The sequence below is a fragment of the Salmo trutta genome, chromosome 20, assembly GCF_901001165.1.
Source record: "Salmo trutta chromosome 20, fSalTru1.1, whole genome shotgun sequence".
NCBI lineage: Eukaryota > Metazoa > Chordata > Actinopteri > Salmoniformes > Salmonidae > Salmo > Salmo trutta.
The window spans coordinates 22,582,395-22,602,227 of NC_042976.1; the positions used below are offsets into that span (position 1 = coordinate 22,582,395).

General features: G+C 46.9%; 1 protein-coding gene across 1 annotated transcript in view; it reads right to left on the bottom strand.

The window, feature by feature from the left end:
* Positions 1–18,804: 18,804 nt before the first annotated feature.
* The window catches only part of LOC115155714 (E3 ubiquitin-protein ligase SH3RF3-like), a 149,777-nt gene continuing 148,748 nt past the window's right edge, over positions 18,805–19,833 (bottom strand). The window contains exon 9 of the mRNA XM_029702612.1: positions 18,805–19,375. Within this exon, the coding sequence (XP_029558472.1) occupies positions 19,207–19,375 (169 nt within the window). The 3' untranslated portion in view covers positions 18,805–19,206. The remainder of the gene's footprint in view (positions 19,376–19,833) is intronic.

Consider the following 19,833-nt stretch of genomic DNA (forward strand, 5'->3'; position numbering starts at 1 on the left):
GAGATGGCGGGAGATCCATTAGGAAATCCACCGAGAGGTGAGACCAAGGTCGCTGTGGAACGGGGAGGGGCTGTAGTTTCCCTCGAGGCAGGTGCCTAGGAGCCTTGCACTGGGTGCACACCAAACAGGAAGAGACATAGTGTCTTACATCCTCAGCCAAGGTGGGCCACCAGTACTTCCCTTTCAGGCCTCGCACTGTCCGTACCACCCCAGGATGACCCGAGGAGGGTAAAGTGTGGGCCCATCGGATCAGGCGATCGCGAACACCAAGCGGAACGAACCTTAGACCCGCGGGACATTGAGGCGGAGTGGGTTCTGACTGAACTGCCCCCTCGATGTCCGCATCCACCTCCCATACTACCGGCGCCACTAGACAGGACGCAGGGAGTATGGGAGCGGGATCGATGGTCCTCTCCTCGGTGTCATAGAGACGCGACAGTGCGTCGGCCTTCCGGTTCCGTGAACCCGGAATGTATGAAAGGGTGAACTGGAACCTAGTAAAGAACATAGCCCACCTGGCTTGACGAGGATTCAGTCTCCTCGCTGCCCGGATGTACTCCAGGTTACGGTGGTCGGTCCAGATGAGAAAAGGGTGACGTGCCCCCTCAAGCCAATGTCTCCACACTGTCAAAGCCTTGACCACGGCTAACAACTCCCTGTCCCCCACATCGTAGTTGCGCTCCGCCGGGCTTAGCTTCCTAGAAAAGAAAGCGCAGGGACGGAGCTTCAGAGGAGCGCCCGAACACTGCGACAGAACTGCTCCTACCCCAGCCTCGGACGCGTCCACCTCCACTACGAATGGCAAAGAGGGATCTGGATGCGCCAGCACCGGAGCGTCAGTAAACAGAACCTTCTGATGACGGAAGGCCCTGTCCGCCTCTGCCGACCACCGCAGCCGCACCGGACCCCCCTTCAGCAGTGAGGTAACGGGAGCTGCCACCTGACCAAAACCCCGGATGAACCTCCGGTAATAATTGGCGAACCCCAAAAACCGTTGCACCTCCTTCACCGTGGTAGGGGTAGGCCAATTACGCACAGCCGTAACGCAGTCACATTCCATCACCACCCCTGTGGTGGAAATGCGATATCCTAGGAAAGAGACGGCTCGTTTGGAGAACTCACATTTCTCAGCCTTGACGTATAGGTTATGCTCCAGCAGCCGCCCAAGCACTCTGCGCACCAAAGCCACATGCTCGGCGCGGGTGGCGGAGTAGATCAAGATGTCATCGATGTACACCACCACACCCTGTCCGAGCATGTCTCGGAGAACCTCGTCCACAAAGGATTGGAAGACAGCGGGAGCATTTTTTAACCCATACGGCATGACGAGGTACTCATAATGGCCAGATGTGGTACTAAATGCGATTTTCCACTCGTCTCCCCCTCGGATACGCACCAGATTATACGCGCTCCTGAGATCTAGTTTGGTGAAGAAGCGCGCCCCGTGGAATGACTCCACTGCTGTAGCAATAAGAGGTAGTGGGTAACTGAACCCCACTGTGATGGAATTTAGACCTCTATAGTCAATGCACGGGCGCAGGCCTCCCTCCTTCTTCACAAAAAAGAAACTCGAGGAGACGGGTGAATTAGATGGCCGAATGTATCCCTGTCTCAAGGACTCCGTGACGTATGTCTCCATAGCCACCGTCTCCTCCTGAGACAGAGGATACACATGACTCCTAGGAAGGACCGCGTCAGCTTGGAGGTTTATCGCACAATCCCCCTGTCGATGGGGTGGTAATTGAGTCGCCTTCGTTTTACTGAAGGCGATAGCCAAATCGGCATATTCAGAAGGAATGTGCACGGTAGAGACTTGGTCTGGACTCTCCACCGTAGTTGCACCGATGGAAACTCCTACACACCTACCTGAGCACTCCCTCGACCACCCCTTAAGAGCCCTCTGTCTCCACGAAATCTGAGGGTTGTGAGTGGCTAGCCAGGGGAGTCCCAGTACCACCGGAAACGCCGGGGAGTCGATGAGGTATAGGCTGATACGTTCCACATGACCCCCCCCACGTCATCATAACCAGTGGCACAGTAACCTCCCCCACTTGGCCGGACCCTAGCGGTCGACTATCTAGGGCGTGCACAGGGAAGGGGTGGTCCAGCTGAACCAGGGGAATCCCTAACCTATTAGCGACCCCACGGTCCATAAAACTCCCAGCTGCACCTGAATCGACTAGTGCCTTATACTGGGAGTGAGGGGAAAAATCGGGAAAACAAACGGAAGTGTACATGTGGTCGACAGGGGGCTCTGGGTGTGTCTGGTGCTTACTCACCTGGGGGGGTCGATGCAGTGCTCTGCCTGCCCTCCGGACTCCTGGGGGGACCCCTCCAGCACCGGTCCGCAGTGTGTCCTCTGCGTCCACAGTGGGTGCAGGAGAGGCCCCCCCCTCCGGTCTTCCTCGGAGCAGCTCCCCCTATTTCCATGGGCAGTGGAGCAGGAGGGCTGGGAGGTGGAATGAACAGACCACGACTAAAACGTCCCCGGGTAGCCAGCAGGTGGTCCAGCCTGATGTATAAATCCACCAGCTGGTCGAGGGTGATGGCGTGGTCCCTACAAGCCAGCTCCCGACGGACATCCTCATTTAGACTGCAGCGATAGTGATCCATGAGGGCCCGCTCATTCCACCCCGATCCCGCGGCGAGAGTCCGGAACTCCAAGGCGAAGTCCTGAGCGCTCCTCGTCCCCTGTCTCAAATGAAACAGTCGCTCACCCGCCGCCTTGCCCTCCGGGGGATGATCGAATACCGCCCGGAAGCGACGGGTGAACTCCGGGTAGTCGCCCCGAGCCGAGTCTGGGCCCTCCCAAACCGCGTTGGCCCATTCCAGGGCTCTACGTAAGAAAGGAGACGAGGACGCTCACTTTCTCCTCGTCGGAGGGAGAGGGGTGGACGGTCGCCAGGTACAGTTCGATCTGGAGTAAGAACCCCTTACACCCAACGGCCGTCCCATCAAATTCCTCGGTGGCGTAATCCGAATCCCACTCAAGCCCACTTCAGGGGGTGTCGGTAGGGGCGCCGGCTGAGCCACTGGAGCTGGTCTGGTGGAGGAGGTACCTCTCTCCCAGCTCTCCAGTCGGGTCAGTACTTGGTCCATCGCCGAGCCCAGGCGGTGGAGGAGGCTGGCGTGCTGCGACACCTGCTCAGCTACTGAAGTTGCTTCGGGTCCTGCTGACTCTATAATGATTTGAGGTGCGGGATTCTGTCACGGGTACTTAGGGCAGGAGGAAGGAGCAGAGTCAAATGCAGGAGATATAGTCCAGTAGCTTGAAGTTTATTCACACCCAAACACTAGGTGATCAAAAAGGCACTGGGAGTGCACAATACCCAAAAGGGAAACAGGTAATCCACAAAGGGAAAATCAGGCACGGGGCGCAGCCCGGCGAGAAAATAAATCTTCCAATAAAAAATGATAGAGAAGACACGGCCACAGCGTAAACCCGCTGACAAACAAACAATCCCGCACAACACACAACCCCAAAGGAACAAACTAAATACCCCCCCACTAATGACAGAAACGAAAACAGGTGCGGACCTAGACAGACAAAACACAATGAACACAGAAACACAGATCGGCGGCAGCTAGTAGACCGGCGACGACGACCGCCGAGCGCCGCCCGGCCGAGGAGGGGCACCATTTTCTGTGGATACGGTGACAGTTTCACTTTTTATAATGTTGGGGTCACTCTAGGAAAAGTCAATAAATTTCAAGTTGGAAAAAATATCATTTCGGGGGTTTTCTCTGCTGTTAAACATAGTGATGGGTCATTTTTGACCCTTAAGACAACACAAGGGTTAAGACAGTTGATGAAGTAATAAAACATTTATAAGTTAGTCTTCAAGAATCAATGTCTATATATATCAATAATTGTACAGTCCACAAATTGTTAGTACCAATCCCATATTGTCCCTTTAAATAAATGCAGTAAAATGGTTTCAGGCCTACACATGATCATATTATGTAAAGTACCTCCATATCTCACCACTGTTTTATTGTTAATCTGTAAATGAGTCACAATAGTTGCATAGTCTGCTGATGATTTCTTCACACAAAAGTTGCAGCTGTACAGTCCTGTGTTTCGGAATTGTGCACAGCTTCAGGATCTGTGCCCGACTTTAGTACCATAACATGCTTCCGAGTGAGGCTTGTAAACAGTATCACTATACGCACATATCAAAGCACTGTCAGAATTATGCATGCAACAAATGCCTTAGTATTCCATAAGTTTAACTTGTAGTGAATACAAAATACAGTCGGCACACAACGCTGATACCAGTGTACAACTTCATCTAATTAACTAAAGTTGAAACTGGTTTAAAAGTTCTAGCGTACCTCAGTCAGCTGACTGACGAGCAGGCAACTACTACAGCCTTGTGTGATATTTGTTATGCTAGCTTGAATGCTTGTGACTCTTTGGGAACGTTGTTAAAGTCAATATCAATTAACATTAGCTAGCTAGCTATATTCTAACATAACAGCTTTCCAGTCTGTAGCTATCCGATTATGTTGCCTTCAAATAAATAACAAATTGGGTAGGTAACGTCTCTAATTGAACCCGTTGAGAAGTAAGAAAGATATAGAGGTTGCTTATGTGGAAGAACTTACCGACATTTTCGAAGTGAGACTGCAGCTTTCTTCATCAATAAAAATATGCACTTAAAATAAATTATATCAAGAAACGCCCATACCAAAAAAAAAAACGAATTGCAGTCGCTGATTACATCCTTCTCGACTCATTGGGAGTTAGACTAGAGCAAACCCAAAAGTTTCAAGTTTTATTAGTCATAATTACGGGATGCGCATGGTATACGTCGTCCAACGACATGCTTACTGGCAGGTTCCTTCGTGACAATACAACAACAATAAGAACTAATAAAATATAAGAGTACGAACATAAAGTAAATGGCTCAGTAGAATAGAATAAACATTTATAAGTATAATATAGTCCAATATTTACACGTGTATTGGGGATGGGGGCAGTGTATAAACTGAGCAGTATAATAAGTTGTGTGTGTGTGTGCTAAGGTGTGGAGAATCAGAGCAGGTGGTCAGTCCTGTTCAAGTGGTCAGCAGTCTGATGGCTTGTACACTACATTACCAAAAGTATGTGGACACCTGCTCGTCGAACATCTCATTCCAAAATCATGGCCATTAATATCGAGTTGGTCCACCATTTGCTGCTATAACAGCCTCCACTCTTCTGGGAAGGCTTTCCACTAAATGTTGTAATATTGCTGCAGGAACTTGTTTCATTCAGCCACAAAAACATTAGAGAGGTCGGGCACTGATGTTGAACGATTAGGCCTGGCTCGCAGTTGGCGATTTATCCTAAAGGTGTTCGATGGGGTTGAGGTCAGGGCTCTGTGTAGGTCAGTCAAGTTCTTACACACCGATCTCAACAAAACATTTCTGTATGGACCGAGCTTTGTGCACGGTGGCATTGTCATGCTGAAACAGGAAAGGGCCTTCCCCCAAACTGTTGCAACAAAGTTGGAAGCACAGAATCGTCTAGAAGATCATTGTATGCTGTAGCGTTAAGATTTCCCTTCACTGGAACTAAAGGGCCTAGGCCAAACCATGAAAAACAGCCCCAGACCATTATTCCTCCTCCACCAAACCAGATGAAGCGTGATTCATCACTCCAGAGAATGCGTAACCACTGCTCAAGAGTCCAATGGCTGCAAGCTTTACACCACTCCAGCCGACGCTTGGCATTGCGCATGGTGATCTTAAGCTTGTGTGCGGCTGCTCGGCCATGGAAACCCATTGCATGATGCTCCAGACATACAGTTCATGTGCTGATATTGCTTCCAGAGGCAGTTTGACACTTGGTAGTGAGTGTTGCAACCGAGGACAGACGATTTTTACATGCTACGCACTTCAGCACTCTGCAGCCCCATTCTGTGAGCTTGTGCAGCCTACCACTTCGCAGCTGAGCCGTTGTTTCTCCTAGATGTTTCCACTTCACAACAACAGAGCTTACAGTTGACCGGGGCAGCTCTAGCATGGCAGAAATTTTACGAACTGACTTGTTGGAAAGGTGACATCCTATGACGGTGCCACGTTGAAAGTCACTGATCTCTTCAGTAAGGCCATTCTACTGCCAATGTTAGTCTATGGAGATTGCATGGTTGTGTCCTCGACTTTTATACACCTGTCAGCAACGGGTGTGGCTGAAATAGCCAAATCCACTAATATGAAGGGGTGTCCACATACTTTTGTATATATAGCGTCGATAGAAACTGTCCCTGAACCTGTTGGTATCAGACCTCATTCTCCGATACCATCTGCCCGATGGTAAGGGAGAGAACAGCTCGTGGCTGGGGTGTGTAGGGTCATTGATGATGCTACGTGCCTTCCTCATGCACCGTTTCATGTAGATGTCCTGGATGGGTGGGAACAAGGTCCCAGTGATGTACTGGGACGTCTTCACCACCCACTCGAGGGCCTAGCAGTCGTGGGCGGAGCAATTCCCTTACAAGGCCGTGATGCATCTGGTCAGGATGGTCTTGATGGTGCAGCACTAGAAGGCCCGGGGCGGCATGCAGAATTTCTTCAGCCGGCTTAGGAAGTGGAGACGCTGTTGCACCCTCTTGACAAGAGTGTTGGTCCATGAAAAGAACTCGGTGATGTGGACGCCGAGGAACTTAAAACTCATGACTCTCTATTGCAGTCCCGTTGATGTGGATTGGGGCATGTTCCCTTCTCTGCTTCCTGAAGTCAACAATCAACTCCTTTGTTTTGCTGACATTGAGGGAGAGGTTGCTGTCATGACACCACAATACCTCCTCCCTATAGGCTGACTCGTCATTGTTAATCAGGCCTACAGCTGTGGTGCCATCAGAAAACTTGATGATGGAGTTGGTGTTGTGCACAGCCACGCAGTCGTGGGTGAACAGTGAGTACAGCAGAGGACTGAGGACACACCCCTAGGAGCCCCAGTGTTACGAGTCAGTGTGGAGGAGCTCACAACCTGTGGTCTGCCCGTCAGATCCAGTTGCAGAGGGTAGTGTCCAGACCCAGGGCTCTGAGTTTGGTGTCAAGCTTGGAAGGAACAACTGCATTCTTACATAGAAGTTCCTCTTGTCCAGATGTGTTACGTCCGTGTGAATAGCGATGGAAACGACATCTTCCGTTGATCTGTTAGAGCGGCAGGCAAACTGGAGTGGGTCCAGTGTGCCTGGCATGCTGGCCTTGATGTGGGCCATGACCAGCCTCTCGAAGCATTTCATGGTGGGGCAATAGTCATTTGGGCACGTCACCTTGTTTTTATTTTGGGCACTGGGACGATGGTGGTCTCCTTAAAACAGGTGGGGACTAGAGCCCGGGACAGGTTGAAGATGTCAGAGAAGACGCCCGCCAGCTGGTCAGCACACACTCTGAGGACGCGGCCAGGGATGCCATCTAGGAAACACAGTTTTCCTCACGTCAGCCTCGGAGAGCGAAAGCATTTGGCTGCCGGAGCAGCGAGGTGTGAGAACAACACAGTTCCTACCTGTGTGTGTCCATGCATAGCGGCCAGGTGAAGGGGCGTGTACCCAACACTAGAGCGCACATTAACATCCACAAGAACATTGTTCTGCTTGGCTTGCTCCAGTAGCTGTATCAACAGTTACTTGTTGCCCTACTTGGTAGCCCAGTGGAGGCAGGAGAAGCCAGTCACAAAGTCCCTCTTGGTCCGCAGGCTGGGGTCCAGGATTAGCAGTGGAAACAAACGTCCCACTTGCAGTCCGAAGCACACAGCATCCACTCGTGCTCCAGGGGTTCCAGGGCCACCAAGACACAGTCCCTGTTTGTAGACGACAGCAGGGAGGCAGAGTCACCTTCACTCCTGACAGTCTCTGAGACGAGAGCCGCGGTTGAACAAAGACTGACGTACCTGGAGACAGACAAAGACGGAAAGGAACAATTAGTAGGCTACATCTTGGAAATGGCAGCCTAAACAACTTGAGACCAGAGCCAGTGTGGAAAATCTGTACAAAAAACTAAAACACAAAAGAACGGTGTGTGATTTAATGTGTGTGTGTATGTTTGTGTGTGTAGCCTACCTGTGGGGAGCTGCTCATCAGCTCTATGAAGTTCTTTCCGCTGCTCTTGGGGGTGTTCCCATCTCCGTCTAGCCCCTCCCACCTGGCGTCCTCTGTCAGAGAGCTGGACAGAAGAGCCCTCTGGGAGCCCCGGGAGGTCCTCCTACTTCCCCTCATCTGCACCTGGCTAGCTAACACACCTGAGTCTGTCCCTATTGCTGGAGCTGACTATATCCTCCTCCTGTCTCTCAGCTTCACCTTTCCACCAGAAAACGTAACATCACTAATTGTATCTTCAGTGAGGACCACGATGATTCCCATTTGATTCCATGTCATTATCAAGCCCAGATCGGGTATCAGGTGCATTTGAGTCTTTTTCAGGTGAATCACATTTATCCCTATAATTTCTGTTGTCATCTCGGCTGACACCGCTGCTCCCATCTCATTCTCCCGGTTCAGATAGTGCTGCGCTGTCCCCCCACACCCCGTTGCCTTTACACTCTCCATCCTCGTCGTCAGGATCTGTGCGCATCACTGAGCTTGTGCTGCTCTCCTTCAAACAAAAATTTCACTCCATCCTCCAGCTTCACGAAAGCAGTTTAACCTTTCATTGTACAGTGTTTTCTTTGACGGAACAATTTTTCACATTGATTCAAAATTATCAATCACGTCTATGTTTGACCACCCCTCCTCTCTGTTAGGAACTGCAGCACGGCTTGTTCTGTGGACTCAATCGCCATTTCGAATAGTGGAAATAACTAACACGATAATAACAATTTTAAACACCAATGACATCATCCTCATTCCTGCTCTCCGATTCTCTCCTCCAAGGGACTCACCGTGTGTGACAGGTTCCATTTGAAATTAACAGAGGTTCAGTCCCTGACAGAACCATAATGGTAGCAGTGGCAGGTTTTGATTTGGATAATACCAATTGTTGTGTTGGAAGAACGATACGTTTTTCTTAATCAACAACAAAGTTTATTCGCTATCACTAAAGTACGGTGGCCCTTCAGGATAACAATACAGTGAGTCAAAAGACCCACACAACAAACTCACAGGAGGTAAATAACAAACATAACACCCCCCACCCCGCCCAAAAGCCTATTTATGAAAGGTAGTATCAAAGTCCTGAAAACGCCCAGGGTGTGCACGAGCCCTGACATTTCTGGGAGCAGTGGCCACGTTCGGTGTGTTCACGGGAACACAAACCCTGCTTAGACAGCTGGTGTGCCAACGAGGTCCATCTGACAGTTGAAATATCACTGAGCCCAGTTGACGACTGAACTGACTTGGAGAGCACCAGAACGTGCTCAGTTTCTTGGCCCGATGAGGACAGCGTGCTCTGACCCAGTCAGACATCTCAGTGATTGGTGGCTGAGGTTTATGCTTCTTGTCGAACCTCTGCTTCATGTCATGCTGAGGCTTCCACATTGAAGACCCAACTGCTGAGCGAGGTAGCAGTGCCCTTGATGGGCGAAGTCTGGTGAGGGGCAGCACAAGCTCGCACCCCAACATGAGTGAGGCGGGGGAGACTCCCATAGTGGAATGACAAGCTGCGTATTAGTGAAGAAGGGTCTGGGAGACTGCAGTGCCCAGAGAGCACCCTTTGGCTGTGCGCGCACAGTCCATTTTTTAGGGATTGATTAAATCTTTCCACCCCCCATTCACCTGCGGGTGATAGAAAGCAGTATGGCTGTGGGTGACACTTTTGGCTGCGAGATGAGGTGAAGTGTTTCGACAGGAACCAGGGTTATTGTCTCTGGTAATGGCCCGAGGCAGGTCCCAGGGAGCAAAGAGCTGATCAAGAAAGTTGACTATGGTCTCTGCTGTGACTGTGCCCATTGCTGTGACTTTGGGCCATTTCGAGTGAGGATCATACAGCACCACGAGTAACCTGTCCCTCCCCACAGACATTACACTTTAGGTGCTCACAAGGCCTAGCTGGCCAGTCTAGAGGTTGTAGAGGGGGAGGGGCAGGTGGGCCAGTCTTCCCACTGATGTGACATGACGTGCAGGACCTGACAAGCTCTTCAAGGCCACAATCTATGCCAGGCCACCCCACCATGTCACGACATCTCTGTTTCAGTTTGACGATGCAGAGATGACCTTTGTGCATCATCGCCCTTACACAACCCCTGAGGGCCGAAGGGATCACTGCACAGTGGCCGTGTGCGATGCAGGCATCACCCCAGCATGATAGTTTGTTTTTCATCTGTGAGAATGACTCCAGTTCTGATGGGACACAGGAAGGCCATCCGCTCCTGATGTACTCAATGAGTGTGTTAAATGATGGTTCTGCAGTTGACGTGTCCTCCAGTTCCTGCAGGGACACCGTGTTCTATAGAGGAGAGTAGACGAGATGCACCAACTCCTCTTCACCATCTGTCACCATCTGAGTAGATGGGGCGGGACAGGAAGTCTACTACAACATTGTATTTTCCTGGAGTGAACTGTATTTGGAAATTGCTGTAGGCGATCTGACCACCTAGGGGAGACAGAGGGGCCTGTGTCCCCTGCCAGGAGTATTTTGGTAGAAACCGCATGAAGTAGGTGGTCATACCTAGGAATGATGCCAATTGTGAGGCTGATATGGGGGCGGGCACTTTGAGGATAGAATACACATTCGACTGCAGTGGAGAGATGCCATCGGATGACACCCGGACCCCACAAAGTCTATGGCTGACACTAAGAACTCACACTTGTCAGTGTGAGGTGTGAGGTGATAGCGGTTGAGGCTAGTGAACACCTGCCGTAGGCTCTCTTCATGAGTAGCAACGTCTGACCCATGCACCAAAATGTCATCTAGGTAGACCACAACACCAGGGCATCCGGCGAGGACCGTGGTCAAGATCTTCTGAAGCAACTTGCTGCTGAGCTGAGGCCAAAAGCCATGAGCTTGTAACGATACAGGCCAATGTGAGTGATGAAAGCCGTTTTAACAGCTCTGGATACTGGCTGATGCCATGGAGAAGACATTTCAAGTATCTTGGCCCCACTGCTGTCCTGTAGAAAGAATCCAAGACTGACAAAAAGGTCGAGGCCCATGATGTTTGCACCCTGGCGTGTGACGTGAAACAGGAAGGAGTCTAAGGCCTTGGAACCATAACGTACTGGGAGGTGGAGAAGGTCGACAATGTCTATCTTGCTCTAACCGTAGCCACAGAGTGTGGTGGACGGAGGCTGCAGCGGTACATGCTGGAAGAACTGGTTGTATGTTGTTGCAATTAGCAAAGACACCATGGCACCGGTGTCAAGGAGAGTGGGAACATAGCTCTCTTCCAGGTAGAGAGGGAACATACAGTAGTAAAGTTCACTGACTGTGTGTTGTGGCTGTCGTAGGCACGTGGTTGCGCTGATGCATTAGCGGGTGTGGAGCGGCCCCACTTTGCAAATGGGTTCAACTTTTGACAACGTCTGCATGTCTGGCCCTTTCTTGGGCATTGTTGATATCTGTGGCTGCAGAGTGGTACTGAGACACTAGAGGGCGCTAAGTAACTGCCAAGAGAAACTGACCTGCACTATAATATATTTCATCCTCAAAAATGATTTCTTATCCTCATTCTATAATTTATACAATGGTGATTTAGTTCTTCCCAGTTCTGGAAGAGATGTAATCATGACATTGTGCACTTGTGTTTGAACATTAGTCGTGTTAGACGACAGGACGTTCCATGATGAAATGAGGTGTAACAGTGGCTCTTTGTGAAACTCCTCTCAATGGAACACTCAGAATAAAAACAAAACAAGTTATTTTCATCAACTTCTCATCATCTTCTCAAGATTGTTTTTCCTTACAACTATTTTTCAGGTGATGTGTCTGTAGACTATAAAAGGTGTTTTCTGCCGTACTGAGATGATCTATTATCTGCAGTGTTTCCTTCATGAAGCTCTATGCACTTCACCTTCTCCTGTCAGCCGGCTGTGCTGCCTGTAGCGATGTGCAGTTGCAAAATAATCATTCTTTTTGAACGACTCTTTACTGACTCGAGTCATAATTAATTTTTCTGAGGGACTTGTTCATTTTAGTCGTTCATTTGACCAGTGTTCGTGCCGGTCGTAATGAGTCCTAGAGCAGGATTAATACACGAGCATCCGGCTCAGTGGCTCAAGGTACGTGCTTCGAGTCCGACCATCAAATGTCTTTCAGCCTCTGTTCAACGTGCTCGAGAACTAATCGTTTGGAGTGGGGGCTGCAGTTCACAAGCATGTTGGCGGCAGCATCATGCTGTGGGGATGTTTTTCAGTGACAGGGACAGGGAGACTAGTCAGGATCGAGGGAAAGATGAATGGAGCGAAGTACAGAGATCCTTGACGAAAACCTGCTCCACAGCGCTCAGCACATCAGACAGGGGTGAAGGTTCACCTTCCAACAGGACAACGATCCTTGTCGTGGAAATTGCAAGATTATGTTATAATGCTTGTATTGCATTATAATGGTTGTTTTATTCGACAGAATAGAGTATTCTGTTAACTATTGTGTGTGTGTGTGTTTTACTGAGGAGGGCCTCTATGTGATAGCACTGACGGAGGAGATTTACGATGTCTTTGGGTGATACAACCTAAAGAGCATTCCAGAGAGCATGAGTTAATGGTTCTGTTCTATACCGTACCAGGGAGAGACGGTTCCAGTTTGGAGTAGGAGGACCAGACACTGGTCTTTGCAATGAAGTAGATACCTTTCATACAGAGAATGGTCACAAGGTTAAGATTTGTATCTGTTGTTCGTCATGTAGGTTGAGAGGGGTGTATCTTGGCTATAAAAGATCTTTGTACTTTTGTGTTGTCACTTTCAATGGTTCATTAGAAATGGTGCATCATTGAAAGTCATTGCTAATGCAAAGCTCTTATTATTAAAGATGTAGTTTAAGTATAACTCTGACTGGTGTGTGAAGTTTGTAACTCTCCTCATTTGGTAATGCAGAAATTCTCCACCACACCCTAAGCACACAACCAAGACAACACAGAAGTGTCTTCGGGACAAGTCTCTAAATGTCCTTGAGTTGCCCAGCCAGAGCCTGGACTTCAACCCAATCGAACATCTCTGGAGAGACCTGAAAATAGCTGTGCAGCGATGCTCCCCATCCAATCTGACAGAGTTTGAGAGGATCTGCAGAGAAGAATGGGAGAAACTCCCCAAATACAGGTGTGCCAAGCTTGTATCTTCATACCCAATAAGACTCGAGGCTGTAATTGCTGCCAAAAGTGCTTCAACAAAGTACTGAGTAAAGGGACAGAATACTTATGTAAATATTTCAGCTTTACATTTTTAATACATTTACAAAAATGTATACAAACCTGTTTTTGCTTTGTCATTATGGCATATTGTGTGTAGGTTGATGAGAGAAAAAAATGATAGAATAAGGCAATAATAATAATGTAACAAAATGTGAAAAAGTCAAGGGGTCTGAATACTTTCCGAATGCACTGTGTATTTACAGTACGTTTTGGACACACCTATTTTATTTTTTACTATTTTCTACATTGTAGAATAATAGTGAAAACATCAAAACTATGAAATAACACATGGAACCATGTACTGTAGTAACCAAAAAATATATTTTATACTTGAGATTCTTCAAAGTAGCCATCCTTTGTCTTGATGACAGCTTTGCACACTCTTGGCATTCTCTCAACCAGCTTCACCTGGAATGCTTTCCCAACAGTCTTGAAGGAGTTCCCACATATGCTGAACAATTGTTGGCTGCTTTTCCTTCACTCTACTTTCCAACTCATCCAGAACCATCTCAATTGGGTTGAAGTCAGGTGATTGTGGAGGCCAGGTCATCTGACAAAGCACCATCACTCTCCTTCTGTGTCAAATAGCCCTTACATAGCCTAGAGGTGTGTTGGGTCATTGTCCTGTTGAAAAACAAATTGTATTCCCACTAAGGGCAAACCAGATGGGATGGCATATCGCTGCAGATTGCTGTGATAGCCATGCTGGTTAAGTGTGCCTTGAATTCTAAATAAATAACTGACAGTGTCACCAGCAAAGCACCATCACACCTCCTCCTCCATGCTTCATGGTGGGAACCACACATGTGGAGATCATCCGTTCACCTACTCTGCGTCTCACAAAGACATCGAGGTTGGAACCAAAAATCTCAAATTTGGACTCATCAGACCAAAGGACAGATTTCCACCAGTCTAATGTCCATTGATCGTGTTTCTTGGCCCAATCAAGTCTCTTCTTCTTATTGGCGTCCTTTAGTAGTGGTTTCTAAGGAGCAATTCGACCATGAAGGCCTGATTCACGCAGTCTCCTCTGAACAGCTGATGTTGAGATGTGTCTGTTACTTGAACTCTTTTATGCATTTATTTGGGCTGCAATTTCTGAGGCTGGTAACTCTAATGAACTTATCCTCTGCAGCAGAGGTAACTCTGGGTCTTCCTTTCCTGTGGCGGTCCTCATGAGAGCCAGTTTCATCATAGCACTTGATGGTTTTTGTGACTGCACTTGAAGAAACTTTCAAAGTTCTTAAAAGTTTCCGAATTGACTGACCTTCATGTCTTAAAGTAATGATGGACTGTCGTTTCTCTTTGCTTATTTGAGCTGTTCTTGCCATAATATGGGCTTGGTCTTTTACCAAATAGGGCAATCCTCTGTATACCACCCCTACCTTGTCACAACACAACTGATTGGCTCAAACACATTAAGAAGGAAAGAAATTCCGCAAATGAACTTTTAACAAGGCACACCTGTTAATTGAAATGCATTCCAGGTGACTACCTCATGAAGCTGGTTGAGAGAATGCCAAGAGTGTGCAAAGCTGTCAAGGCAAAGGGTGTTAACACTTTTCTTGATTACTACATGATTCCATATGTGTTATTTCATAGTTTTGATGTCTTCACTATTATTCTACAATGTAGAAAATAGTAAAAAATAAAGAAAAAGCCTTGAATGAGTAGGTGTGTCCAAACATTTGACTGGTACTGTATATGATATACAGTATATCAATAAATTGCAGGGGGCAGTTTGGGAATAAATGTATCCCGTGTGGATAGGGCTGTAGCCTTAATAATAGTTCTTGCAGAATTAAAACATTCTTGCAGTAAAATTATACACTAAACGTAGGCAAAATTTGGACTTTGGAACAGGAGTGGAGAAATTTGATTTATTTATTTGAGAGAATGCAATGCTCAGTTAGATACGATTAGTAGAGGTGCTGTCTTCATCATAAAAGCTGATAGTATTTCAACCACGTTCAATATGCACCAAAGTCGAACTGAAATCAGAAACAGAAACACACTGGGTCGTTTTCACAGCTTTCTTTTCCCATACAACCGGTCAAATTGATGTCATTTGGACATTTTAGCACAGCTAATCTTTTCTGTTTTTTTTTTGCTTTGTATTTTCTCCCCAGTCCCTAAACGTCTTTGCTACGTGAAAGATGACCGAGAACTTTACCGATGTCAACTAGATATAATGAATTATTCAATCGATCTATGACATTATTCATTTGAGCAAGGGTTTATTTAGTCATCTAGGGCAACATATAATAACAAAAGAGAAGCTACATGTATCTAATTAAAGACAAGTTGACTAACAAATAGCCTACCAAAATGTCGGAAATTATAATCAGAAACATACCTAAATCAGGGAAAACAAAATCCTGCACCCTCTGTCAAAAAAATCGTTCTGCAGTCTTTGACTGTAGCCTATAGCACATGTTTCTATATTTGCGGGTTAGGGTTGGGTGCGGCCCTCACCTTTCACATTTTCACTTTATCAATTCACTTTAGCAATTGCCGGCATGTGCGGGTGAACAAAAAGCTGACCCGCGCACCACTTGTGTGTGTGTGTGTGTGTGGAGACAGTGGATGAAGCATGTGTGTGGGGAGTGTGTAGTGGGATGGGTTGTCCATGTGGAGTTGGAGGAGGGGAATCTGGGTTGGGGTGACTTTCACTGTATCCTGAGGAGAAACACACCAATACAGAATCTGGCATGCTGTAGTGCTGTTGGCATCAGAGTAGTGTTGACTAAAATGGTGATCAGTGACCTTACAGCACAGTGTCTTCCACATACACACACACACACACACACACACACACACACACACACACACACACACACACACACACACACGGGCAGGCGTGAGTCTCTCTACCCTGTGATGACACACAGTGTCACACACACCTCTCCGCCTACATAAAGTGTTTGTTGGCATGCCAGGCCTCAGCTTCAATCTAAATGCAAATGTAAGGTGATTATTCATGACAGCCTCGCTGTCACACACCTCCACTGGGACAAAGAGAGGAAAGAAGAGGAGAGAGAGAGTGAAGTGATGGAGTGGAGGTGGGAGGCAGTGTGGCTATATAAAGGGTTTGTCATCAGGCAAAGGTGACACAGGTTGGTTTAAAACAAAGGCATTTATTGGGAAAATGCACTTGACATGAAAAACCAACCAAACCACGAGGTCATCAATACGAGACAATGTTTAATGATCACATGGTAGAACGCTGGTCTCGAGTGCAGGGCGACTGGCACCCACGAAATATAAATAATCTGCACAATATATATATTTATATATATCTCTTACTTTCTGTTACAGTAATGTAAAACGTCTCTCATAGTTAGACAGCATGAGATTCTATGCGTAGCAAACCCCTTGTAAAGTCTGTAAAGTCTTGTCAGTGGTACAGTACTCACACCAGACAGTCCAGACAAACCAGAAACACAGTCCACCTGAACACACTGATTTATGGGAACTGGGGAGCAGGAATAGCAAGATGGACACTGTGTGGTGTCTGGGTCATGTGGAAGTGCTCTATCTCCAACATGGAGGACTTGTGCATTAGCTCCACAGACAGACAGTAGAAACAGACAAAAAGACTGGCCTTTTGGGTTCAGGGATACAGCTGGCTCATCTGGAGCTAAGGGTTGTGTCTGGCCCGGACCGAAAAGCTTATCCACAGCAACAACATCAACATGTTTAACTGATACACTCTCTCTCTCTGAGGAAGAGCGGAAAGACTGGGACCTATCCACTCCTTTCACATCAATGACTGTGTGTGGTTGTGTGTGTCGTGGCTGATGGAAAGGTTCTAATCTCATCTGAATCTCTGGGTGTTCTCATCTGTCTGTCACCCAACTCAGGGATTACCCAGACTCCCCTGCATCTGCTACTCCAATCAGAGCCAGATGGTCTCTATCACTCACACACACACACACACACACACACACACACACACACACACACACACACACACACACACACACACACACACACACACACACACACACAAACACACACACACACACACACACACACACACACACACACACACACACACACACACACACACATATGCTTTAGGCTGAGACTGAGTGTGCTGTATGGATGTAGCCTGATCCCATCTGTATGTGTTGTAACGACTTGTTCTGGCCTTCCCAACTCTGTGTGCTTCACTCTGTCTTCCTAACCTGTAGACTTCTTTACTCTTCTAAACCAGTTGATCCTACTTCTGTTGGGGTACAGTTGTTGTGTGCTTAGTAAATGAGAGAGGAACTGTGTACTTAGCCAATTAGAGAGGACCACCATTGTGTGCTTAACCAATGAAAGAGGAGTACTGTTGTGTGCTTAGCCAATGAAAGAGGAGGTTTGAAGTAGCTTGCCAGAAGTGGGGTATGTTAAAATGAAGACCATTTGGGACTGTTGATGTGCTTTCTTTCCCATGACTGGTATTACCAACTACTGGTCTTTCTTACTCGCACACATGCACGCACACACACGCATGCATACAGACACGCATACACACACACACCGACCAGAAAGAACAGGTATCAGGTTAGCTAGGGTCTTTAGGTGCTTCTGTAACCAGTACGGCCTGTCTCTAACCATACCACACATTCATACGGACACTGATGTTTAAAACAAATACACACTGAAGCAATAGAAAAATACAGTGTGCCGCATATTGTGCCTTCAATAGTTGCTGGCGCCTCCTGATGATGTCAACATCACTAGTCATTGATGAGGTTGATAAAGGACATAGCTGCCATAGCTGTCCTGTGTTGATAAAGGCCCCCACTCCTATGAGGCTGGTTGGAGCTGGGGTAGCCGTGTGTGCAGAGATGGGCAGTACTTTGTAAATTGTATTACACTGGGCTGGACTACACTCCAATGTACAGTATTTTGTAATAAGATACTTTCGAGAGCTGTAATTTGTATTTCAAAATACAAAATACTTTTCTATACCATTTGTTTATAGTGGTTCACCATCCCCCTTTCACCCTGCATTGGTATCAAAAGTCTGATGGCACTATGGTGTGATAAGAGCGTCTGCTAAATGAACTAAATATAAACGTGTATGTAATAATGGAGTATTATTCTAATGAGCTCTGCCCTGAAACAAGGTTTAGTCTAGAAAGGATACAGCTTTTGTCAAAATGTACTTTTCATAGCAGGTTTAATAGAATTAACGTAGCAGGTTAAGAAAATTAGGTTAAGATATATCCCATCTAGACATGACCCTGAAACAAGGCCAATAATAATACCTAGTGTGCTTTGCAGTTCATTTTGGTGTGTTCATTTTCACATATATACAGCATTTTGGTCATTTAGCAGACACTTATCCAGAGTGACTTACAGTCAGTACATTCAACTAAGGTAGATAATCAACATCAGTCATAGCAAATTAAAAGTTTATGTAACCGTCACTGAGTTTGCAAATGTATTTATGTATTTAAATGACAAAATACATGTATTTTAATTAAATACAAAATACATGTATTTTAATGATATACATTTGGGGCGGCAGGTAGCCTCGAGGTTAGAGCATTAGGCCAGTGATCAAAAGGTTGCTGGTTTGAATAGCGGAGGCGACAAGGTGAAAAAAAATCAGTCGCTGTGCCCTTCAACAAGTCACTTAACCCTAATTGCTCCAGGGGCGCTGTACAATGGCGACCCTGGCCGTGACCCCACTCCCTACGGGTGGCTCGGGGGAGTTGGGATATGCCCCCAAAAAACACACTTGTGTGTAATAGGACACATATAGGTGCCTCCCAAATTATTATAAAATACAAGTATTTTGTAGTTCATTTTGATACATTAATCTTTTGTAATTGTATTTTGTAATTTTTGCCCATCCCTGCGTGTGTGTGTGTGTGTGTGTGTGTGTGTATGTGTGTGTGTGTGTGTGTGTGTGTGTGTGTGTGTGTAGGGGTCCTGTTCAGAAGATCTCTACGAAGCTGCCAGGGAAGAGGCCAGTACGTCCAGTCCTCTGCAGAGTGCCTTTGTACCAGCCATCTTCTCTCTTCTTATGAACAAACACCACGTCTCCCTGTCTCAGCTCGATCTCCGCCTCGCTCTGAGGGGGGTAGGGCACCACCACACGATACCTAGGGAGGGAGGGTTACGGATAATGACCCACTGTGCACAGACGTCAGTTCAACCTCAACCAATTTGGTTGAGTTGTCAACTAATATGAATTCAATGAAAAATCAACAAAACATTTCACCATGACATTGGATTTAGGTTAAAGGTTGGCAGAGATGGGCAGTATTTCTGTTACATGTTTTTGAAATATGTATTTCAATTACTTCTGAGTATTTAGTCATTTGTATTACGCTGGGGTGAACTACACTTTTGTAACAAGATCCTTCAAAAAGATGTAATTTGTATTTACAAAATACTTGAAAAAATACTTTCACCCTATATTGGTATCAGAAGTCTGATGGCACCATGGTGTGATTAGAGCATCTGCTAAATTAACTAAACTCGGCAAAAAAAGAAACGTCCTCTCACTGTCAACTGCGTTTATTTTCAGCAAACTTAACATGTGTAAATATTTGTATGA